Source organism: Limanda limanda, chromosome 21 (genome assembly GCF_963576545.1).
Source record: "Limanda limanda chromosome 21, fLimLim1.1, whole genome shotgun sequence".
NCBI lineage: Eukaryota > Metazoa > Chordata > Actinopteri > Pleuronectiformes > Pleuronectidae > Limanda > Limanda limanda.
This window is the reverse complement of record NC_083656.1, coordinates 9,109,585-9,135,845: the sequence shown is the minus strand read 5'-3', so window position 1 is coordinate 9,135,845 and position 26,261 is coordinate 9,109,585. Positions and strand designations below refer to the sequence as shown.

The 26,261-nt window shown below is 42.3% G+C and overlaps 1 protein-coding gene across 3 annotated transcripts in view; it reads left to right on the top strand.

Annotated features, from left to right (window-relative positions):
• Positions 1-18,000, top strand: part of pax2b (paired box 2b) — a 28,455-nt gene extending 10,455 nt beyond the window's left edge. For 2 of the 3 annotated variants that reach the window (XM_061095026.1, XM_061095024.1), the window contains exons 6-10: positions 4,211-4,386; positions 7,497-7,611; positions 14,838-14,945; positions 17,065-17,151; positions 17,860-17,936. In XM_061095026.1, the coding sequence (XP_060951009.1) occupies positions 4,211-4,386; positions 7,497-7,611; positions 14,838-14,945; positions 17,065-17,151; positions 17,860-17,936 (563 nt within the window). Of the gene's footprint in view, positions 1-4,210; positions 4,387-7,496; positions 7,612-14,837; positions 14,946-17,064; positions 17,152-17,859 lie in introns of all 3 variants that reach the window. The other variant, XM_061095023.1, reaches the window with a different exon arrangement.
• The last annotated feature ends 8,261 nt before the right edge of the window (positions 18,001-26,261 follow it).

Genomic DNA, 26,261 nt, shown 5'->3' with positions numbered 1-26,261 from the left:
GAGCGGAGGGGTGCATTGAAATGTCACCACCTCATCGCGGCGTCCAAATTAGATTAATAAAGCTTTTAAAAGCTTTGAGACATCGCAGCCTAAACTGTCTCTCTCTGACTCCTAATTGTTTCGTTTATAAAGTGTCAGAAAAATTTTAAAAAACAAACAGTTTTCTCAAAACCAAATGTGACGTCTTCATGTTTCCAAATCCCCTGTATTCATTAATTGATTACACATTTTTGATCAATGACTCTTTTTTTCCTTTTACCCTATAATCCCTTCCAGCGCTAATCACGGCTCCTCTGTGATGCTGATTTCATTTATGTTAACATGATCAAAACATTCAATTAGAAAAACAAAATGCAGCTGAGTTCATCCAATTTGATGCAAATGAGTTTTAATTTGATTTCATTTAGCCAGGAATTGAATCAGGCGGGAAATTATGGAGGTGTATTATTGTGAAATACATAACAATGTGTTGAGGGAACGAGAGCGTATGTATGTTGACATGTTATTTAAACAAGGAGCAGACTTTTGGGAAGGGGGGGGGGAAGGGGGGCTTTTCCGTGACCTTAAGGCGCCAGCTGAGCTCCTCGTGCTTCTAACAAGTACTTAGAAAATCAGTTTTAATTTGCTCGAAAGAGTTTGGACTCTTACTCTGAAATCCTCCTCCTCAGACTTCTCATAGTTAAAACTACTACTCATCTTCAATCTGCGCCTGGTTCATGACGCTTCTTCTGTTTCTGTTTGGCGCGCAGTTGGTCAGACTCGCTCCCAGACCCCGGAGTTGCGTGGGCTAAAGGCCTCCCGCCGGGGGTCGTGACCCCAGGGTGCCGAACCCGCAGAGAGGAGTCGGCTTCTTAGAGCCGGTTATCTGATCTGATAGAAGCTGCTCCCTCGTTACCGGAGTGTTAATACCTACCGATGTCAGGATGAATACGCTCAACTCCCTTGATGATCGATAAACAACCACAGAGCAGGACAAGCATGTAACGCACCAACAAAAGCCACTGTGGTCAAGGATTAGTATCACCGCTGCATAATGGCCAGATTGGGAAATGTCCAAATATTGAATCTGACTTGTATTGACGCTAATAGACACTTAAAATCACATGCAGTCGAGTGTTTCGCTTTAACAATACATATTGGTGAGCGTTATAAAAATCTGATTAGTTAATTTAAATAAATTTAAACAATAATAAATACATTTGTAGGGCGCATCGACTGGTGTGCATTCAAATACCTGACCTCATGTTTTTCATTTGTCCAACCATCTTTGTTACCTTCGGAAACCAATGATCATATCCATTGGTTAGCTTTAGAGGAAGATTCTGGTTTGATTTATCATGGTGGTTAAAGTCAGATGATGATGGCGGTCAGGATAAGAACAATAGAACGTCAGCGGTCGACAGGAAACAGTTAATTCACAACCCCCTGTGTTACCCGATGGACAGCAGTCATAATTTATACAACTGCTAGAGGACGTCGTCCCTTATGTGTTGGGAACGCCAGCTAGAAAATGTTCAAAACAAATACGTGAAATTGATCCACGCCCCTTGATTCGGCATAATTAGGCTGCACTGCTACGTAATTGTCTCCAGAATCATCTTCATCCACAGTTGCCGCTGATTTGTCAGGTGGGACTCAGTGGCTGGGAGGGCAGCTGGGACTGCCGTGGCTCTGAGTGGGAGGACGAGTGTGTAGGTTGACCCGGGATGGTTTGTCTTGTGTGTGGGAAGTGTATTCTACAGTGGTGAATGAGAAATATGGCGAGGGTGGGTATTGATCAGGTGTTGTGGCTCGGGCCGGCTGATGGAGAGTAATTAATGACTCTATTTGCTTTGGTAGCAAAGAGAACAATTGAGTTTGATAAAGTGACAAGCGGCGGCTGAAGGAGGTGAGGGCCATAAAACAAACTGAATATTCAAGCTGAGGTGTAAACATGAGGAGCAGATCTGGTTTCAGTGACATGGGGAAAATACACTTAGTTTGCCTAAAGTTAAAATGAAGGCAACAGAAACTGTGATTTGGAAGTTTAACACGTGGTGTCTTAAAGTGACATAATGTAAACGTGACACAGTTTAAAACAAAAGGAACATGCCAATGATACAAATGTGATAAGAAAGGGAAATTTTCCCTTTTTAAGTCCTCCACCAGTGGGTCCATCTTCAACATTTTCATTCAGTTTCCAGTGAGTTAGTCTAAATTTGGGGGAAATTTGTACAGAATGAGGCACAAAACATCTGGAATATGTTCGTCCTGATGTAAAAGTGCAGCTACTGTGACATTGTGTTTGATAACATCACTCAGTATCCTGGACCTTCATAGAAAGGTTGTGACTCGGATACTGAAAACCATGTATCTCCACAATATCATCTTTCCATAAACTATGAATACGGCCTTGGATTTTAAAGCTTTAATCCAGTGAATGTTAAAGTGGTTTTACATGCACGTAGAAGGCCTGGCTGCACCAAAAAGTCACGAAATTTAGAGACTGGTTTTAGGAAGCGTAAGAACAATTTTTAAGGTAAATCAAGAGTTTACTGGGACAAATTATGTAACGTGTTTGGGGGTAAAACAAAAACTTAAAATCCATACACAACACTGTGTGAAACACTGGAATAAGTTTTATATGAGGTAACACAAGGACATGTTTCACTGCTCCAGTAGAAATTGATTCATCGACCCGCCCTTACTTGAATGACTGCAAATGGAAAAACAGAAACCTTTGATTTTTCATTATGACGTAGACAAAGAAACTCGTGACCGATTCCCGATCCACTTACTAGGATCATTATCGGCACCGATAACGATTCGGCGTATTGGATCGTGCGTTGCTTGTAAATAAGTCCTGACGCGGTCGTCCGTGCAGTGGGTACAGAAAAAAAATGTTAACAAGATATTGTTTGCAAACTCATAACTTGTTTATTACTATAACTATCAGCACAATTTGAGGTTACACGCGGCTGCAAGAGCTCGGATACACATACACACTCTCACTCACTCTCTCATACACACACTCTCACACACACACTCTCTCTTTTATAGCTCCTCCAGCTCTCCCAGAGAGAGTCGGGTTCATTCTCTGGCCTCAGCCTGTGAAAAAAGGTCAAGCAGCAGAATAGGATGGCAATAACCCTTCCAAATGGTACTATCACACAGACATGATTGATCAATTGAATTCCATGGCAGAGAAAAATGTGGGATTAAGTAGAGTATTATACGCACAATGAGTTGAGGCATGATGTTCATTTCAAGTTCATTTCAGCTCCCTCTTGCCACCAGATCAGGCAATCAATAGGGGCCTTGCATATCATATATCACCACTCTCCCACTGAGGGGAGAACATAATCTGCAGCAAATTTAGAATGACAGATTTGTAAGGGAGCTGAAGCTTTGTGGGATCTGGGGAGGAGACCAAACAGACACGGCCGCTGCAGCCAAGGAGAGGTGGAGGGGGGGGTGATGGGAGGATAAAAAAAAAGAAAAAAAGGGAGGGATGGATGGAGGTATGGTAGGACGGCCTGTAAGAGGGCTTCAAAGCGTCGCACACGAGCGATACCCGGGAAAAGCGAAGGCATCCTTCTCTTCCAACAGTTGGGTAATCAGGTCAGGAGCCGGGAGGAAATTCCCTTGTTTGGAGAGAGGGATGATTGAACTAGACTGTGCGATTTTATTCAGGCTCTTGTCCTGCGCCGCTGTTTCCAAATGGAACCGCACACTCGCAGGGAATGAAAGCGGTATTGAATTGTAAAAGGGAAATTGTGCCTTTAAAAAAAAAAAAAAAAAAAAAAACCTGCTCTTGATTTCACCGAGCACCAGGAGAAGAGGGGGGGGAAAAAAACCTTTGGCTGGAAAGGATAGGCACTAAAACGGAATAGCTGCTGTTTTCATCAGTATACATGGACGCAACAACATGTATATATCCGCACGCGATCGTAATCCATCAATTACCAGAGGGCTTTCAGATCATGGTGGTGTTAATACTGTGGGGTGGTGCAGGTAAAAGTCTGTATGATGTAGCCAGTGGCTCACGACAGCCATTAAAGGTCCTGAAAAAAAAAAAAAAACTGCACTCCATTCTTTTCTGTCCTCCTCGGGTCCCCCGCAGAGGTGGTAACAGAAAAAAAAACATGAGGAGAATATAAAGTGCATAGCTTGAAGTAAAGGCCAGCTTCCCCGGGGTCAGTGTCTCGACTGTTGCTCTCTCTTCTTGTAGATGGTTCAGATGGTTCTGGCCCAAACAGTGATTCTCAGGGTAGTGTGGAGAGTTTACGGAAACACCTGAGGGCAGATGCCTTCACTCAGCAGCAGCTGGAAGCGTTGGACCGGGTCTTTGAGCGTCCTCCGTACCCTGACGTCTTCCCCACGCCGGAGCACATCAAGCCGGAACAGGTTAGTAACTCTGCAGCTCGCCATTTTTTTTTCATTCTCATGAACAAAAACACCAAAATAAGACTTGTACCTTTGCCAAGGCCCAATAGTCCCATCGAAATTCACTAGACTGCACCAAATTGCACACACTGACAAATATCAGTCCCATTAACGTGCCTGATTCTTTGCATCAAGATCCATTAAAGTGGGAAAAAGAAAATCGTATCAGTACCAGATTTTAAAGGCTTCTTCCCTGACTCATAACGAATCCGTCCGCCAAGTTTCATGCTCATCCATTGGGTCGTTTTTGCGTAGTCCTGCAAAACAGACAAACCCCACGCTGATGAAAACATAACCACCCTCACAGAGGTAAAACTGTGCATGTGATGCTGAAATCGAGCATTTGAAAAACACCTTTGTCAGAAATATTCCCAAACCAAGAGCTAATTAAACGAACGTCTGAGATGGCCGAGCGCTGGATTAGACGCCGGCGTGTGTGTAATGCTGCGGGGATCAAAAGGGAAAACTCCCACACACCGTATTGATTTTGTGATGAAAAACACATTCCTTGTATCCCCTATAATTGAGAATAACAGTAAGGCAACACGAAATTAATCAATACCTAGATTTTTCTTCTCACTTGCTGTGTTATTCAACTGCTGCTTCTCTTTGTTGTTTATTCTACGACTCGAGAAAGAAAGCCACGGCTGACGAAAAGGCGTTTTTGGGAAGAGAATAGATGCATTCAACATTTGCAAACACCCTCTGATATTAAAAGCACAGTCGCCATCCATCCTCATTTAAAAAAAAAGCCACTCCCCCCACAAAACGACAGCCAGAAACCCCTGCTTATTAAAAAACTCCAGGCTTATTACAATGGATAACCTTTATTTACTTTCATTATACTATTAAACAACAAGAGACTATTAATTTCTCCCACCAAACTACAAGTTGGACCCATAAAGCAAAAGCAGTCCCGCTAATTGAGTTCATTTTAATTTCTCTCCAATCGGGGCGAATTACGCAGGTGATAAATCAGTGGGACAGGCCTCACCTCCAGAAGAGGGCCTAATTTGCGGCTAATTACAAAACTGATTTCTACTGGAAGATCAATACCAAAACGAATTGGAAATGACTTGCAATCACAAAGAACGTCAGGGGGAGTATTAAAAGGCACGGGGAAAAGGGTGAGAGTAAAAAAAAAAGGGGGCAAGCGAAGAGGGAGGGAGGGTGGGGGGGAGAAAGAAAAGAGGCCAAGAACAGTCCAGAAAAATCAGCTTTAATTTAATGCAATATTAATCAGAGCACTTCCCCCCCCCCCGCCATGGGTGCCTCGCGTTTCTTTTTTTTTCTTTTTCTTCCTCCACTGGAAAATGTGGCCCTATTAGCCAGTGTCTGGGATGTGTAGAGAGGCATTAAAAACCCATTCTGGAGATGCAAAAACTCAATGGATTCACCCCTCCCACACTTCTGCCAGCCATTTGGTCATCCCATTCAGACCTATCTTTTCAGTCCCCCCCACACCCCCCTTGCCCTTTATCTGCATGATAAAACGTCTGTTTGGCGTCTGAAGCCTCCCAGAATAGAGGAAAACATCCGACATTGTGCCAGCGAACAGTTGTAGCAGACAATTAGAGTTTATCGGCGATAGCGGCAGACAAGAGCTGGGGTCACGGGCGTCCCCCCCGGTGGGAGCGCGGCCCACTGAAACCACTCACGCTCACACTGGGCTTTTGGACAAACATTGTCAACACTCAGACTCCGGAAGTCTCATCTCATTAAAAAAAAAACCTGCTAACATCTGCCGTGAGTGTCTCTGAGTGGATTCACAAAAGGAAACATGACGATGAAAGGGAAGCTGGGAAGGGATGAGTTCTTAAATGAGTGGATTTCTTTTTTTTAATTCAATGATCGGTTCACCCATGTTACAAAAAGACGTTTGGTTTTTATCTGCTGAGGTTTTCGGAGATGATTTCTGCCTCCACCACCATGCAGTGGAGGTGGATGAGTTTTTATTTGTGGAACTCAAACCAGTGAAACTTTAATTAAAGGGGAAACATTGGGATTTTGTTAAGAATCTGCTAGTTAAGATAATCCACCTACTTTGCAGTTAAACGAAATATTCCATATGAAAACAGCAGCCTGCATGTGGATTATTCAGTGTATAAAATTGTATCAGCTGATAAATTGAGCATCACATCAAGCTTCAATTTAATAAAGCACCAAATAAACTAATGTTTACTGGTGTCATCAAATATTTGGATAGATCCATAGTTTTTATTCACAGATACAGATATTAAGTCATTTGAATCATAAGCATATTAAGTTTAGGTTTTAGATTTTCAACTGAGTGATGGTTTTGTAGAAAAATAGTAACAAATCTTGAAATGGGACTTGGTTACTTGGGTTTTGCAGCTCATACTGCAAGCTACCATTTAATTAGATTAGCTCTCATCCATAAATGTTACCGAACCTCATTTAAAGTTGGGTTTAGATTGATGTTTCAAAAGGAAAATATCTCAAAGCTTTGGCTCACAACCCACAAAATGATCTGCATTGCTTGGATACAGCTTTTCTGAGAGTTTTCTTTTTGTGATTAGGGTGAACTGGTCCTTTAATACGACATCTGAACGCACACAAGAAGCAAAACCTCAAAGAGTTCAACACTCACAAAAAGCCCAAGTTGTACGAGTGATAAGAAGTTTATAAAGAAATTTTAAAAAGGTGGTTTAAGACAAAAAATGAGAAAGGTGAATGGCGTCTCTCAAACAGGACCACATGGTGTGTGCCTGTAACAAAGCACAACTGCTTTCTCCCTTGGCTGATCAGGGGTAGGACTGCAGTCAAGCACAAAGGGCCAGCTGACGCCTTGGCTTTTCACTCATCTCAAAATCCCACTTCCTCTCAGACAATACCAAAATACATTCATGATATGCTTGAACTGCCACCCTGCAGCTTGAACACACACACACACACACACACACACACACACACACACACGCACACACACGCACAATGCCCTCATACAAATTTATACTCGCACCGGCCTGTGTGTGCAGCGCTTAATGGAGGAGGAGAAGGGAGGATAGGTATTGTTTGGTTGTGTAATGATTCAACTGTCCTTTTCCCAGGCTAATGAGTACTCGCTCCCTGCCCTGAATTCCAGCCTGGACGAAGTCAAGCCCAGTTTATCCTCTAGCGCCAACCCAGACCTGGGCCCCAGTGTGTCGCAAAGCTACCCTGTAGGTAAGATCCAGTGCCGCACAGTTTACGCCTTTACGCTGGCCGGGCCACAGCTTCAGCTGAGGGGATTTTGAAGAATAATGCAAAGGAAAAAAAAAACCCATGCTTGTGCAATTGACGAAAAAAAAAAAGAAAAGAAGGACAAATGTGTGAAAAATAAAGGCAAACCCAAAAAGTTAAGTGTGAAGACTTTTTTAATAAACCATTTCACTCTGAGCTGAAAAGGTGGAACGACGATGCGATAAAAGCTTAGCAGCTGTCGTCCGTCTGGTGCTTTCTGCTGAGCAAGCAGGGCGATGACAAAGATTGGGGGGTGGGGGGTGGGGGCGAGCTGTTCAGTCACCGCTGGACAAGGACCTTTGGGTGTCAGCACATCAGAACTATGACTGTGTATCAGAGCAAGGTCTCACACACACACATGCACACATACACACACACACACACACACACACACACACACACACGCACAAAAAGGCCACCATGCAGCACTGACTGCTCGTTGGCTGCTGCTGTGTTGCTCCTGTGATTTGTTCGCCGCGAGACAGTTTGTGTGTCTCAAAGCGCGAGTAATGTGCCTCGGTAAATACACTCTGGCATTTCTGCCGCCTAACTCTAACACCATGATCATTTATTTCACCCTCCTCTCTCCCTCCCTCCCTCCCTCCCTCCCCACCCTCTCTCCGTCTCCTCTCCCTGTCACAGTTAATGACTGCCTGGCTAATTGAAATATTGTTTCGTTGTTGCCGTATTACCAAGAAGAAGGTTAAGTTTACTGAAAGTTTACGATGACTGTCGGAAGGCCCCCCCGAGATTAATGTACGGGGCTTTTATTAAAATTCATATAATTATGCAGCAGCCATCAAAGGCAACGAGTTCTGCACGGGGGAGGACGGCGTGATTGAAAATGGCAGCAGCCCCCCTCCTCAGCTGATAGCCGAGCAGCCTTACCAGAAAATACAGAGGCCCTTCTCTCATTAATATGTGGGAGGTAGATTTCCCCTGTAAGGCCTCCTGAGAAGAAAGGTGTGTGTTTGTCCTTTGTGCAGCGATGACCCCGTGGAGAAGGCAGGCCGGGCTTTGTTTGCACCTGGGATATGTTAGAGGGTCTCCGCCGAGAGGGTCTCCTTACTGCTTTACAGGTGCAAAGAGACGTGTAGAAGAAGAAAGATGGGATTGTATGCATATCAGTGTGTTGCCTTGTGTGTGTGTGGGAATGTGTGATTGGCTGTAGACTTGCTTCTGTATTAGTAAATACGTTCATTCCGCGCCCTTCTCTGTTGCTAGATCTCACTAGAGGCAGAGAAATAAAGCATATAGAGGTCAAACTAACGGAACAAACATCGCTGCGACTTCCACTTGGTAATTAGTATTTGGTTAGTGGCTCCTCTGCTTGTCCCCCCCCATCCAATGCCTCCCTGTCTGGGTAATATTCAGGTGTGTGGTCTCTCTAATGGCTGAGTATTACAGTTTACTTGCCGGCGATAAGCCTACCAGAGGAATTTTAAGCCCGGCGGAAAAAAAGTAGTAAATTATCTGCAGTATTTAGGCTGAGATCCAATTTAAAATTAATTGTGTCTTTACGGGGGAAAGAACTGGAGATTATGTTCATCCTTAAAATGTTTTGGAACACCAATTAAAACACCCGAAGTTATTGATCTTGTTGATTTTATGTCCCGGAATTTGCATAATCTATTAAAAATGAATGATTCATGAAGTGCACTTTGCCAGAGATTGGGATTCTCAATGAAGTGAAAGACTTGAGAGATAGAAATCTATTGTGTCCTCTGCTTATCCTATTAAGGCTCAAAAGTACCTGCAAAGCAGGCTCAAATAAGAAAGGGATTTAAGGGCATTGTGCACATCATCGAAATTCAGCGGCAAGAAGCCACTTCCATTAAAACCGTTTTTTTTCTCTCTCCCTCTCCTCCACATTAATGCTGTATTACCTGCTAAATAGTCCCTCTTACCCCATAAAAACACCAAAGGGTTCCATGAATATGTGGATAGGACAATTGCATATTGTGAGGTAATTTCTATTGTTGATATGGGAAGTAATTTCTTTGATGAATTCCCTTCGAGAGATGGATTTCATCTCAAGTGCTTCTTATTCTTGTTCATCTGAACTGCTTAAAATTCAAATAGTGTGGGCCGAGGATGAATTTATGAATAGCAGAAGGAGGAGTTCAGAACTTTTTTGTGTATTTTGAGAAATAAATGGAGAGATGGCCTTGATACGGCCGATTGTCCACTATTTCTATAGCGAGAGTCTCTGTATTTCCTGAAATTAGTCAGAGCCCACCTGTTTTCTTGATGGTACTTCAGACTTCAAGCACCGGGTGTATTCCCTTGAGCATTCAGTGGGAGTTTTACACATCTCCACTCAATGACTGCATACTGAAGACTCTTTAAACGTATTCCCTGCTGGGCCTGTTAATGGAGGTCTCCACAGGCTTAATGCCCGGCGTGTCAATGACACCTCTCCTCCTCAAGCATCTGCCTTTGTACGCTCCTTTATCTCCTTTCTGTTATTCTCCTAAACAAAAGTTCACCCAGAAATAACAAATACTCACACTTAAACTTCAATTAGGGTGAATGAGAGCTCTCAGGGTGAAGTAGACAGGGAGTGCAGAGACCTGCCGTTGTCCAGTGAGCAGCGAGCAACGATCAGACAGCAGACCGGCCGCCGGTGACGTGCGGCCTCCACCCGCTCGCTCGTCTCCCCACAGGCGGAGAACACAGACTGCTGGAATTAATGCTTATTTCGTCTTCACAAAAGCAAACTAACCTTTGAGCACACATTTGATAATGAATGACTTTCAGCCGGCGTTTGGGGAATTAAAGCAATTTGGCTCTCCAAACATTCTTTACTTAGTTGTAATTAATTAGGGCGCTGAGATTTTTTGGCTCGTGATAAATTGCCCCATTCTGCATATAGCCTGGAAAATGGAGGTCAAAGATTTTTGGTTGTTGTTGAAGCAAACATGAAGGTGTCCCTGTCATGCTAAATTTAATACTCTTGCAAGCAAAAAGAGTCGCTCACAAACGACTTTGTTCCCGTGCCAGATAAAGAGAAGGTCACCCCGCTTCTCTGTTTGGGTTTTAAGAAACAGACTTGATGGAAATGCAAAAGCCTCACATCACATTTCCGGTCACGTCGTCGGGCTGAGATAAAAACCCATGAATCTCTGTCTGCAGTGTAATCAAGTGTTGACGAAATAAGTTTCCAGTAGTAGTTAAACTTCTAGGATGTTACCGGGAGTATTTAAACACCCGCACAAGGCTGTGTGTGAAAATAAGACTCAGCGGTTACAAGCCACTTTTCAAATGAAGGCTGAAATCAACAGGCTTTCGTAACAGCGAACCTCATGGAAATCTTTGAATTGATTTTCACAGGGAACGAAAAAGAGGGCAGGGGAAAAATAAATAGCTTGTTTTGCTGGCGTTGAATCTGAGGGGACTGTCAAGGGAAGCAGACAATATAAAGAGTCCCGTCTTTTAATGAGAATCTGGACACACATCGCTGTTGTAAAAACAACAAAGACTAGGAAGCAGCTAATGAGGCTATCATTGCTGTACAGAGAGTTCTCCGAACCGGCGCCTCTCTGAAAGACGGCTTTAAAGGGAACATAAAGCAACAGTCACAGAGCTGCTGGCAGTCACTGCCAACTGTACCCTGGAACATACAAGAACCGGGCCCAACAGAGGCAGTTATTATCATCACCAGAGTCAACATGTGAGGGGGAAAGACCCGTGGTAGCTTCGGTTGATGGAAAAACACTGTGTATACATAGACTGGCGTTCACATTTATGAACTTATTTAATATTGGGTCATGAAAACCCAGAATAACATATTAAAACAGTTACTTTGTATCAAGAATTTGTGATTGTGTTACTCAAATGAACAAAAAACACAAAGTTCTGTGTCACATTGTTGCTTCTTAAGGTTAAAATGAAGGTTGAAGTCTCCAATAAGCATTTGAAGTATTGATATCCTGATCTGATGCAGTGGATCGGTACCAGGGCTAATATTGATTAGGTATTGGCTTGAGGTGACTGAACCATATTAAGAAGAGTTTCTTGAGCGGACCCTCTGGAACAGATTCATTTAAATCTGTACATGTATGAATGAAATCTGTTGCGTGCGTCTCTCCGCTTAAAGTTGAGAAGTGAAAGGTAGTTACAGCCTCAGAATCGATAAACCAGTAAAACCTGGAGATTATAAACGGAAAAAGGCAGAAAACAAAAAGGTGAAAAAGTCGAGAAAAGGTGAAGTTTATCCCTGTTTTTCATAGCAGGTTCCGAGGAGAAATTTCTTACATTTGGCATATTTTGAAAAAATTTGACTATAGATGATTAAGTGATTTTGTGCAGAAAAGACATAGATCCTTTGCTCGTGATGTGTTTCATCTCTTCGAGGCGAGTTAATGATTTACTTTTATTAAACATGTACAACTGCTGTAGCTGCTGCAATAATAATGGAGAAAAGATTGGGCCGGTATTTGCTGAGACAGTCAGACAATAGTTACATACACACACAATGGCCTCACCCCTGCTGGACCCCCCACCTACGTTAGTCCCACGGCTCCCTTTGACTTATGTGCACTGGCTTGTGGCTAACTAATTCTTATTATAAATGAAAGGTCCGGCATGACCTCACTCTTCTCTGTAAAGCTCTTTAACTCTGCAGCCCTCCAGTCTCAGGGCTTTAGCCAAAAAGACACATCTCACCAGGTTCTTGTTCAACACAGCGATCAGTGCTGAGATTTACAAATAATAGAGAACAGTCGTTCAACGTCGACTGGATTTTTCTCTTTTATGTTCAATTTAAGAACAAAAGCGACAGTGTCCCTTTTTCATGTTTTTATTTTTCATATTTTGTGACATATTGTAGCTGACTGACAAACTCTTTGTCACACAGAGACAAATCTGGGAGCTGCTCCACAGGCTTGTAATGGACGGGTGATTTTACTGAGTATTGTCTGATGCAGCTCTGCTTTAAAAGAGGCCTTTCTAGATAGAATTCCCAATGGAGGAACCAGAGGTCAAATATATTCAAGTAAAAAAAGGGAAACATATCGAAATATACAAGTCCTGCACTAGAAATGTAAGTACAAAAGCAGCGAAATGTTCGGTAGCAAAATTCAGTATTTCTAACAAAACCTGTTTCTGATTCTCCTATATCTTCGATAGGTGATTGTGATTTCGTCTAATTTCATTTTTTTGTGTGAATGTGTTAGGAGTCCTTATAGCACATCAATAAATATCCTATTGGAGAGGATGTTCCCTATATATAATATATTTATGTAAAGTATGTATATATGGAAAGTCAAATAAGTTCCTCTCTCTCTCATATTACATCTGTACACGTCTCTCCTCTATTTCCCCCAAATAAGTTTTCCTCAGCATCAACAAACCTAATTTAGAAAGACCCGTACTCTTCTGTAGCTCCACTCAGCCCCACCACCACCTCCTCCTCTTCCTCCCCTGGCAGGCCTGGGTCTTGTGGACCTCCAGGCTCGCCACCCTGCCTCTTTACCAGATTTAGCAGCTGTTTCACTTCCCGTGCAGGCCCCCCCGTGGCCCCCTCTGCAGTCAGCATGCCTGGCAGCAGGTACTTCATTACCCAGAGGGCTCAATCGCTCACCCTTAAATAAATAAGTTGTTCAAAATATTCCACGTGTAGACAATAGAATTGCCTGTTCTTTATGCTTTCACAACTGGCAGCAAAGTAGCACAATAGAGTTGTTTTGTCAGTATGAAGCATTTTCTAACATATTTTTTGCAAAATGTATTTTTTCTATAATGTTATATAATTTGTATAACCCAGATGTGTCGAACAAGTTTTAGATAAAGTGCAGTCTGTTAAACCAAAAAGTGTTTTAGAATGGCAAATTGTTGTTTTAGTGCTTTTATATCTGTCGTATCAATGCATATTCTGGTATTTTCGTTTATTTAATCAGATAAAAGAAATTAAAATGACAATACGAAATTAAAAATTGATCATGGACAAAAAACACTAAACCTAAATTTGTTTCAACATCAAAAGAAACCCCCTCATAATTAAAAAAAGAAAATAAAATTATTTAACATGATCAAAAGTTCTTTAGGTTTATGATAGCTTGTTTGTTTCCCTGCGCTTTCTTCTTTAATGCAATGACATGGACAACTGCTGCCTTGTGATGATGTTATGATGCATTTTGTTCCTCATTAAAGCTCCAGTGGGACATGGTTTTCCCTTTGAGTCCAAGTGGCCCTCCTGGCTGACAATGTAGCAGGGGCCGGGGTAGGAGAGGCCCCAGCTCACAGATTGGGGTTACGTAGTCCAAATGTCCCCGCGGCCAGCGAGGACAGCCCAACTGTCACTCTCAATTACAGTGCTGAATATCTGCAAGTGGGCGACGCTCAGCAGAGGGGCCTGCATGCTCGGCCTTTGCAGCCACGGCAGAGAAGAGAGGAGCCTTATGGGATTCAGCAAAAGCCTTTTACTGCCCAAATGGTCTTCTACTATTCTACCTCCTGCAAAACACTAGCTGCTTTCTGGTTTGAGTTCACCTGTTCACCAGCAGACGGAGGCTCTGTGGTGCTAAGTAGCAGCTTTAAAAGACAACGTGGTCTTTGGAATGTTTGGGGTCGGGCAGATCAAGTGATAAATGGTGGCGCAGACTGACTTGTGGTGGCGGTGATGAGTCGTGACGTCTCTGTGAAATCTGGCATGATGAAGACTGTGTGGTTACAGGAGCTCCTTAGCATTTTGGAACTGAACAGTAGAAGCAGACTTTCAAAAGTAACTAGGTTTATATAGTTATTAATTTTTCAAAGGAAAGTACTTTATGAAATTAACTAGGTTCAGATTTACGATACAAAACACAAAACAAGTCATGAAATATGGTACTTTTCCATAGATTGAGTTAAAGAACTGTATATAAACTAAGTAAAATTAGCTTCATGTATCAGAAACAATCAATGATGTAATATATACAAGTATCTATACATATAATACCCATAAAAATGCTTATACTTTGTAAACTATGAAACATAGGTGTATTTTTCTGATGTTTCATTGTATTCCATTCAAATATATATAAATTTAATGCAATTTCTAGCTCTGACTTAAGAAAAAAGGATGAAATAAAATACAAACATTTTCCAAGTCAAGAAGAAGCCTTTCCAAGATCTAAACTAATATTCAGTCGCATGATGATGTGTTTTTTGTTTGCTTTGTTTTGTGTTCACAGGTCGGGATATGGCCAACACAACCCTCCCTGGGTATCCCCCTCACGTCCCCCCCACAGGCCAGGGCAGCTACCCGACCTCCACGCTCGCCGGGATGGTTCCTGGTGAGTGAAAGTCGACCTCAGTGCTTTGCATCGTCATTAGCATCCATTAAACAGGCGGCGGCGCCCTCAAAACGAACAGGTGTAGAAACCAAGAAGCACAGTGAGGACACTTAAGCGCCGAATTACACAGCCAGGGCGATGAATATTGACCTGCAGAGTTGAAGGCGAACACATCCTTATATTAGCTGTGTGCGTATGATTGGATCAGACAGGTTGAATAAGTGATCAGAGACAAGGGAGAGGACGCTCGCTCTCCCTTTCCTTCCCACTTTCCTCTCGGCCTTATTGGGTCATTATCTCCCGGCGTGGCAGTTCTCCCCGGCCATCGATACAGAGCATCAGCAGCCATCCCCAGCCTCTGCGCTCTGGAGCATATCCCTTCCCCCTGCTCTACTTAACCTGCAGTTCAGGTTCACAGCAAACAGTTAAGGGTCAAAAGGCAGAGGCATGGGAGCCCGGTAAATATTCAAATCGCCGTCTCTCTGAGGAGGTCAGGCTTTGTGTTTCACTGCCAGGCTACATGGCAGGGATGCGGTTTTGGTGCCGGGCTCGAACGCCTCTTCAGCTCCAGCGTCGCCGTGCAAATTTTCACCACAACACAGCCAACGTTTTGTTTTGATGTGATTAAACCACATGGATGGGGGGAAACCAGTGGAGTGTGTGCCGTTTTAGCATATCATTTACCAATTACACAACCCCATCCCAGGCTTGGGCTGTTCCCCTTCTCTCCTCTGTCGAGCGCTGCCATGACACATGTCGTTATCTCCTCGGCCAGGAAGGTCAGATTTTACGGTCACATTGGTTTTTGTGTGGAAGTTTAGCAGGTGATCGCAAAACAATAAAAACAAATACTTCAGATGTATTTTATGGAAACCGGAAAACTAGGTCAAGGACAGAAACAAGTGTGTTTGTAAATGATTTTAAAAAGGATTGCTTTCAAAGGATCCATTCATCAAAAAATACATTTTATCCTATTTCTACTTTACTTACTTGTTCTTATTTGACCTGACAGTTCGTAAATGAGATTAACTGAATTGAGTTTGAGCTGACCACTGTTCGTGCGTGATAAAAATAAATAATTTGAGTTTTATTTAAAAATCATAAACCACTGAACCCCATGTATCCCCTGGTGACCTCAGCTGTGTGCATTGTGATGCAAATACAAGCCAAAATAGCCATTTTCATTTTCTATTATTTAAATGGAAACTTTAGAGAACCCTTTCAGTCTAAAATGCATTCTGAAAACTATTCTTCAAATATAGAGGCTTTACCTGTTTGACCTACTTATTGGGCTGAGTCACTGTTGCAGCTACCAGTCAAAACAGAAGACATGGCAGAACCCTGGTTTGGCTGTAGTTTTCAGATTTGGGATTTTGACTAATAAACCTGTTAACTCATGTGGGTGGAAAAGCGTCAAGTCAAACATACTTTAACCTTCCATTTGTTCTTATGTGGCACAAAGCAAAAGATCAGGGCCTTAATCCCATGGCTTGTGGTTTTGTATTACAAGCCATTCATCCTATACACAACCTCTAAGATTTAGTGACAGGCGCAAAAACACTGTTAAAGCAAAGCCATTTCTCACCAGCTTCGTATAAAATCTCGCCTTTATTGTCTCGTAAAAAAGAAAGAAACGTGTTGAACCAACAGCACTGCTCACTGACATGCTCCAAGTTACTTCCCCTGCAATGAAATTCTGTTGCAAGAAACCCCCGAAGCTCAGACTTGAGGCGGTTCACATTGGAGATGTTAAAATTCCTACCAAGAAAGGCCGCGGGATTTATTGCCGCATATCAAAAATGTATGCATGAAACTGTTTATTACCACTCTGTATTTATTAGGCCAGTTTGGAATATACTGGAGGAAGAAGAATGGGTAGATATCCATAAATGGGACAGGGAAAGCCGCCTTCAGTGTCACATCCTGTATTGTTCAGTGTTGCATAACTTAAGTGAAATGAAAAAGAAATAAATTACTTGCTTGACTGGTCGCACACCGATGACTATCACTTTCCCCCCTCAAATTGCATCCTGTTTTGAATGACGAGAAATGGCGGCATGTGACGGGGTAATGGCTTGACGCATTGAAATGCTAATTGATTTGTTGTTTTGTTTTGCAGGGAGCGAGTTTTCGGGGAACCCCTACAGTCATCCACAGTACACGAGCTACAACGAAGCCTGGCGATTCAGCAACCCAGCGTTACTAAGTGAGTAGAGCGAAGAACTGGACGAGAACAATCAATTGACCGTTTGCTAAGCCCCTCCCCTGAACATTTATTGTCCAACTCTAGTCCCAGCGACCTAAACTAGGCTTAGGGTCTCTATCAAGCTTTTGATTTCTCTCTACAAAGCACCATGTAAGACGCTGTGCAAAGAGCAATGCTTTGCCTATTAAGTATTTGGATGGTGCTAGAGTAGAATTTATATACACGAGCAAAAGTGCAAGAAATGGGTTGGCCTATTAACACTTAGCAGTACTTCTACACCCAATTAGATAACTACATAAGGTTGTGGCATTACAGTTCATGATTTCCAAACCCAATGTTCCCTGGATGCTACGATACCAGAGGGGGCAAACATTAGCAGCTCTGTGCTTCTCTCTAGTCTATGTGGGTTTGCACTGCAGCAACCGCAGCTGAACCAAAGTTGGGTTGGTTAGTAATTCTTATAGCGTTATGTTAAAAATGAAAATATGGTTAAAACAAACTTTGCTTAATGATTGATACTAAGCTAAGACACGGATAAGACAAAGTAACATGTTCCTCTATTTTTTGGAACACCAATATTGATTGTTCCGTGTAAATTATCCATAAAATGTTTAAATCAAAATTGAAGTCTACTATTAACAGAAAATGATGACTTTGGTAAACATGTGTGTGTTGTCTCAAACTGTTTGTTCTTGTGTTAACTTTCAGGTTCCCCTTATTATTATAGTGCCGCATCGAGAGGCTCCGCCCCTCCCACTGCTGCCACTGCCTATGACCGTCACTAGTTACCATGGAAACCAAATCAACCTGCAGGACCATGGCCTCAGCCTCCATATTGCCCCCGTGTGAGCGGCATGGTCCACTGGACACTGAGCAACTGCGCATAAAATGTTCCTGGCTCTCACAAAGAGACACTTATCGTTTTCCTTTTTGGGGGGGGGGGATTCCGGACGACTCCTCTCCTTTCTACTTGGAGCTTTTTTGGACATTCAAAGCCAAAAAAACACTACAAGACGTCATCCGAGACACTTAAAGACGCTACACAGACGAGGAACATTGTGACTACTTGCAGTGGTGTAAAAAAAATGACACAAAAAAAAAAGAGAAAAAAGACTGTAAACAAAAATATCCTGAATTTATTTCCCCCCCACCACCCACTGTAGAACTGTCACAGTTTCAGCCCATCATGGATCAATACTGTACATTCCTTTTCTTGCCGGCTCTCAGCAGGGACGCCGTCCAGAGCATAAAATGTAGCAGCAGCCTTTTTCCCTTTGGTTTCCCATTCATCTCCCACTCGATTCGAACGGCAGCGCAGTGAGATCAGAGGAGATTAGCAGCAGCACACACAGACTGTGACAGGCCAACGTTGTTTTTCATCCATCTGAAGAGTCACCGAGCGAACATCCCGCATGACGAAAATCGATCACTTTTGATGCCATGAGAAGATTAGGACATATTCTCTGTGATACACAATCAAGATGTAAAAAAAAAAAAAAAAATGAAAATGAACTAAATAAAGAAACATCCGTTTGAAAGTAGGGGAAGCCGTGACAATATATCACCATGGCCCCGCTATTTGCAAGATTTCAAGAAGCTAGTAAATATATTCTTAAAATAAGTTTTTTATTTCCTTTTTTTATAATTCGTAAAACTGCAGACTGCTCGGCTAGGGTTTGACTATTTCTTATTTGTCAGGATACGAGAGGTGGTCAGGCAAAACCTTTCTGTGTTTTCTGTTCATTTTTTGCACTATTTTCGGAGGTTTGCAACACTGGAGCGTTATTATGCAGAGGAATGATGATGCATATTTGCTTTATTTCATGACTGTATGTCTAACGAGTCTCATTCTGAAAAGGCACTTACAGTTTCACACTTCTCCCCCCCCCCTCCTGTACTTCAAAACCCATTACGTCACTGCCTTGACGTGCACTATACTATGTTCTCACATCTTACATTTTCATTTAAGTTGATTAAGTCTTTGGCATTCAACCACAGAGAAAAAGGATATAACAGCCATCCCGAGTCACACCAGTGTCATCGTTTGTCTAGTTTGGTGCCAGAAGCATCCGGATTCACTCTGATTGGATGATTCTCACGACGATTTCAGCTAAATGCCTTAAACATGTCCCCTCCTGACTTCAGCTCCGTCACATGTTTCAGGCCGAGTCTTTTTCGTTAACTCAAGCTGGAGCGACGGTTTCTTCATCTGTCAAGTGAATGTATTCGCATTTGCCAAAGACTTAGTTCTTGTTAATGTTTATTTACAGGCCGCCAATATGCATCATGAGAGCAGTATTATTATTATTGTTATTATTATTATTATTATTGTTGCTGTTAGGAAAAACCCACTTTGTTCATGAGGAAAGTCTATGTATAAATTCTATGCAGTGCAGAGATGGTCATCATATGCATATTCAGCTGTAAACCTAAAGGTAGGTGGAGTTTATTTAATTATGTTATTTACAAATGGTTCCTTTTTGTAGAAGGTTTTTTGTGTGTGATGTGAAGACACTTCTCTGTAAATACAGTAAGAAAAAATGTCTTTCATGTTTCATGGGTATCATCACTTTCATTACACTGGTCTCACTTGTACAATAATAAAAGTGTCTGAAATCTTTTACGCAAAAAAAAAGGGCTGCATGGTGTTTCTGTACATTAACAACTATTCTGATTATTGTTTATTCCTTAAATTAATTTATTGCAAAGAAAAAAAAAAGGTGAAACTTTTTGATCAGACAAATACAATAACATCCCAGATTAATATTTTACATAAAACACGTGTTTTTTATCAAATGTACTCTTCACAATATGAAGGAGCTAAAAATAGATTCAAACTGACCAACTATAAATTCACAATTCTAGTTTTACAAAAAAAACATAATATATCAAAATTTTAAATGCACTATTCTTGAATCTCCTTTTACTCCAACCTGTGAGCTAAATCTGTTCTCTCTTATTTGCTGCTCTTCAAAAACAAACTTTTGAAAAACATCTTACTTATAATGGAGTATTCTTATTGTGGTATCGCCACTTCTACTTAAATAAAGTAAATACCTCTTCCACATCGAAAGTGCACGATAATTTACTCGTTATTTAGAGTATTTGTTCACATCTATAACATATATTAGGCACCTGTGGAGTATAAACAGCTATAATTCTGTTGTGGGGGACGATAAACACTGTAGATAGATTATTTTTATGTTGAGACAGCAAATAAATCAATCCCTGTAATAGGAAAACAATTTAATATAATAAATAAAAACTTTCTAAATCATATTAATATAAAATCCCAACTATCTTATCCGTACATCAGCTACAGATGCTAAATATTTCTCATATTTGTTATATTATGTCATTGTGTGCTATGAAGAATATGAGGTACTTACACACAAGACATCAAGGCAAAATAATGAGTTCAACTAAGTGTTGCAATGTCAAGAACACATTTGATGTCTGAAATGACAAATAACTATTATTTTAAGCCTAAATAGACAATATGCCGCAGCGAATTCAGGCATCTAATCGGACTGTTCTGAGATAAACATATTTACTTTTCTGGTGTGAAGATCACATGTTGCACGACGGCTACAGTGAGAATGCCTCTGAATGTTTTCTCCTTGATTTGGATCACTGAGCAGCACATAAAGTGTTTAACCTCTCCTCGCTTTGTAAAGCTGAATTAATTTTTCTAGCTGTGTGCCTGAATTCAATTTGTACTAAGTTGCAGCGAGAGACTTATGCATGAAATCCCTCTCAGAGCTTATTTTCACTCTTTCTTCGCTCCGTAATCCCTCCGCCACCGCCGCCTTGAATGACTTAGTTATATCATTATTGATTTACAACAAGTGGACACTGTCCTGATTAGCGCGGTGCGATTTGCAGAGGATTTGGGCGGCGGGAGCACACGATAAAGCTGGATGTACATTTGAAATGATGTCAGACTAGAATAGAAACGTATAACACAGTAATTCAGACGTCAATTTGATGCTCCAATCAGAAAAAAAGTGAGTTTATCCCTCTGGTTCTGCTTTGAGATTATATTAAATTAATATGTTATGAAGTTTAATAGGTAAAATATTAGAAGTCAGTCTTTTATCCCATATTTTCCTAAAAATGTCAACATTTCAAAAAGAGAAAATAAGCTTAAACATGGTTCACGCTACACCCACAAAGTGAGACCCCATTTTCGCTTTGTAATTCAATTTCTCTGCCTGTTGTTTATTTCATAGCTCCCCTGTGAAGCATCAAAAGCTGATGTTCTGTCAGCCCCTAACTGTCGTATATGTTTGTCATTCACAGCCCTTGTTAAAGCGAGAAAAAAGAAAAGAACTTGACTCTTCTCCTTTCCCCAGCTGAGAATTCCCAGAAGCAGAATTTAGATGGAAACTTTTTCTTTGTCACGTTCCTGTCTAAATTGGCATATCTGGCTCTCTCCTTCCGAAACCAATAAACTGTGAACCTGGATGTATCTGTCAATCAAGCTCAAATTGACTGCAGCATGCCAGATGACAACAGCATCCTCCAGAATATAAATATATATATTATTTATTGTATAGGAGCGGAGGGATGATCTGATTGGCTCTAATCAGCATCTGTCTTCACTCAACCATCATTCGGTTAATCAAAAAACTCACATTGACACGGCTCGTCTGAACAACGAATAAAACTGCATATGACAAAACATTAAAAATAAAAGTTTAACTCAGAAGAGGGATGAATAATGAGACTTTTAATCCCTTTAAAAACTCCTTCAGTAATCAAGTTAATGCACAAGTGTGGAAATCTTGATTTACTGTACATTTCATACACGAAACAGGCCATGCTTCTTAATTAATTCGAGAGAAGAAGAAAAAAGAAAAAACTTTTATGCTCGACTGTTAGCTCCGGAGCGAACTGTGACATTAATGTTATTGCTCCTCAATGGATAAGCAGTAATTATCTTTATGTATAGACCTCGTTGTGGAAATCACTCCTGAGGAAGGAGCAGGTTGGGGGCTCCACATGTGGGAGGGTCTGTGCGTGCTAATATAGTTTTGACAGCGCTGAGAAAAATACCTATGTCAGGTATCGTACCGGTGAACCTCATCCTGTAGAGCGCCGCACGCCACAGTGTCGGATCCAACTGTTGACCTTTCGGAGCCGACTGAACAGCTTCTCCGTGCGATTTGTTCGGCGCTTCTATGAATATGCTGCGGCGACCGAATTATAATTTGGTTACTGGTGTGTCAAATGTACAATAAATCCTCAGGATGTTATCATTTGCGGTGACACTCCAGGACTGGGAGGGGGAGGGGGTGGAGGGGCGGCGCGTGGAGAATATATGAAAATGCATTTCACGTCTTTATATCCGAGCAGTAGTCTTGGACGTTATGAAAAGAGGGGAATGGATCTGCTGCTTTATGTGCTGTATCTAATTGGATTTGGCAATATATAATACGATTCTCCGGTATCCATCAATTCCTGTGTTAGACCTGTTTGTGCGGCCGTGTCAGTGGGGCAGCCTCGCTTGTTATGATGCCTGAGCAGCAATTATGAGGTAATTTTTGACTCTTGCTGCGTGAGGCCATCCAGAGGATACTTGAGGGGAGGTTCCTAATGAGTGAGCATTGATTGATTGGACGTAATAGGTGCTCCGCTCGCTTGGAAGAAAGTGTGAGGAAAGGGGGAGAAAAATAAAAAGGGGGTGGGAAGGGGTTTGGATGACAACACATTTCCAAACGAGCGGTTATTATACCTGTTAGCACATAGGTGAGCGACACACCTTTTGCCAAGGCGAGGAGAGCTGGCTCGCCGGCTCAGCCCGCCACCAAAACCCATTTACCCTTCACCAGTAAATAATTACCCTAATGGCTATTGTGTGATACATGATGCAATTAAAGCCTAATGAAATGCACCTCACTTAGCGAACGTGTCAGGTCCCACAATAACAGGCGCCAGCGGTCCCGGGCTAACGGGCCTTGCTACCTGACTGGCCAGTAATAGGGGGGGTATCCTCCAAAGCCGACAGAAGAGCTCCCTAATCAGCTGGATCTGTCAGCCCGCCATGTTTGTTTGCAACCGGGGGGAAATATTCCACCGGAATTTGATGCAGGCTATTCCTGTTAGCAGAGCGGGGGAATAAAAAGAAGCGGGTAGGAGAGAGGGCACAATCATCAACCCCCATCCTTTCTCCCCCCACCCCGCCGTAACCCCAGCGTCTCCTGCAGCTCCCCTCGCCCCTCGCCTCCCCCCCCACCCACCACACTCCCAACACCCCAGTCACTGTCAGGCCAAACACATGATGAATTGCCCTGTCAACAGAATTCATTCAGGGACCAATTAATTCAGCAGAAATGAACTAGAGCCATCAGTCGCTGAAAAACTCAGAGCAAAGAGAGCAAAGTAGCTCTCTTTGGAAGAAAGAGAGACAGTGTGTGTGCGTGAGAGAGAGAGGGGGAGAGAGGGAGAGGGAGACTGAGGGAGAGGGTGCCAGGGGAGTGCAGTGGAAGTTAGCCTGACAGGAATTGGTCATTTAATGCTTTAGCGCACTGGAGACAGCCCCTGTCATAGAGAAAGCCATGACAGGACTCCCCTGGTACTTTATTTATTAATTATCCAGAGCAGCAAGGGGCATTTAACTGTCTCACTCCAGGCCTGTCAACTCGACTTCTTGTCATTCCCCCCCCCCTCCATAAACAGGTCCTTATGACACGAGCCCGAGTGAAAGCAGAGCACGTGGTTGTTCAAACAAATAAATGTTTTTATTGCGTTAAATAAAGTCAATCGTCATGTTGAAGCGCGACCCCCCCTTTCGAAAAACACTTGTTTGTGTTTGAGGAAATTATCTCTGGCGGCAGTGGGGGGGGCTCCGGTGAAAGAGGTCGCTCTCACTTCCCGGTACAAAACAAAACCCAAATGTAATAACCCTTCAATGAACATATAAATGTATCTTAAACTTTGTGGAGGAGTGGAGCAGTTTTGGAATAGATCCAGCATTCCCTTTTTTACTTCCTTTAACAAGTGTCCTTCTAGTTTCCTTTCCTTAGACCTCCTCAATACAAAGAAATTCATCTTCCTGATCCATGCATGTGTACGTTATCACACGCCTGGAGGAGTAAAACTGTTCAGTATTTCACAATGAAAGGAGAAGATTGCAGAGAAGTGTCTTTCTATCCCAGTGATCAGACTCCCTTAGAGTCATGCGTGACCCCTTGTGAGGGTCCGGACCTTACACCCAAATTTATTGGATTGTTCACTGGCGCAGGCCTCATCCCTCCACCAGGTTTGATGCAAATCAGCTCTGTTCTATTTGCTCAGTCTTGCTGACAAATAAACAGAACAAACCAACAGACAGAAGCAGGAGGTGACACCAACACAGAGGCTGGTAACTAAGGCTATTGTAAATCCAGCAAATAAAAATAGGGCCAAGGCGCAAGACCATGCTAATATCTTTATTATTGTATTCTGTATTTGAACCTCTGTTAATTATCATCAAAACATGAATATTGTCTTAATCTTATCTTTCCTTTTCTTCTATGCTTTTCTCTTTACTGTTGACTCCTTTACTGCAAACTGAGTCCAATGAGCTGTTGCATTACATGCGAGTCATTCTGTTTAAACACTTCTGTATGAAACAAATCAAATTCATAAACAAAGGAATGGCTGACCTTATAACTGTTGAGTTCCTCTAGCTTTTCTAACTTTGGAGTGTTAATCTAACAAATGAGATGAACATGAGGATTTCTTTTCTAGAAAACAGCATGTCCTCCTCGAGTCCGTTTTCTCTGCTGGAAACTCAATGAGACCGCCATTGACCCGTTCAGTCAAAGGTTTGATCTTTCTCTTTTGTGCCGTGTTGATCAGCTGGTAAATATTTGATGGAACCTTTTCTCTTTAGCACATTTTGCCTCCTGGTGTAACAGGAGGATAGTGCTAGCAGCTGGGAAGCTGCTAATTCACCAGGGTATTCCTTACCAGCATGACACAACAACCTGCAGCACGACAACAACATCACCTGCACTGCCAGCATCACAAAGAACTTTGAAGAAAGAGGAAACACACAGAAACTTAATGAAGGGACGTTCAATTACTTCTCATCCGATACCCTCATTGTCACGCGTGTTGCTACAGTGTTGACCTTAATGAGTGTCTTAATCCACACAGGCATCACAGTTACGACCCTTAACTTAAGACCCGCAATTGAAGAGAGCTGCTTCTCTTCAAGTTTGAAACAAAGGCACTGGAATCCAGAGGAAAGCAGAAATAAGAAGAAGAAGAAGAAGAAGAAGAAGAAGAGCTGCAGTATATAATTAATTAAATGAGACTAATTAGGAACATGAGAGCAGGTGCCAGGCTATGGGCTGACAGCGCAGACAGCCAGACAACAGGAAGGAGAAAAAAAACCTATGGGTAAGGGGTGTAACGTGACAAGAGGAGGGACAAAGCAACTTTCTGTGTTTTGTCACATGAAACCTCCAAGGAATATATGTGACAGAAACTGTAGACCCAGACGCCATGGGGGTCTCTCCCTTTGTTTAAGACAGATTTTCATTTTGCCAATTTGAGCTTGATGCAAGCCAGAGATTTTCCTCCTCATTATGTCTGCTCATGGATTTAAAAAGACAAAATAAAAAAAAACAGAAGAGAGAGACTTGTACCGCTGAGAAACTATATGTGCAGCAGCTCACCGGAGACAACACGGAGCATTTAGAGATACTGTGCATATGAATTGAAGCGAAGGGCTTGCATCACAGACTGCTCAGGCTGGATATGCACTGCTACACCTTTGTTTGACAATGCATCACCTCTGCTGCGGATACGTGCACATTGGCGTACACACTACTCCGGAGTTTTAGAGCCGCCACAACAGAGAAGTTTGGAAAACGCTGCCGGCTTCGTTTTAGTGTGAAAACTCCCGGGGATGCTTTTTAGTCTGGACAGGCAGAAACGATGCAAACACATTAACAACCACTTGCTGATTGGGTCTTTTCAGTCACGTCATAGCCTTCACTGATTCGTCAGGCTCCTACCCCCCCAATGATCCAATGATATAACTGCTCACATGCATAGGAGACGAACTGTTATTCAAGCAATAAGCAACAGTTCCACAGCTAACAGCCAAATGCTTC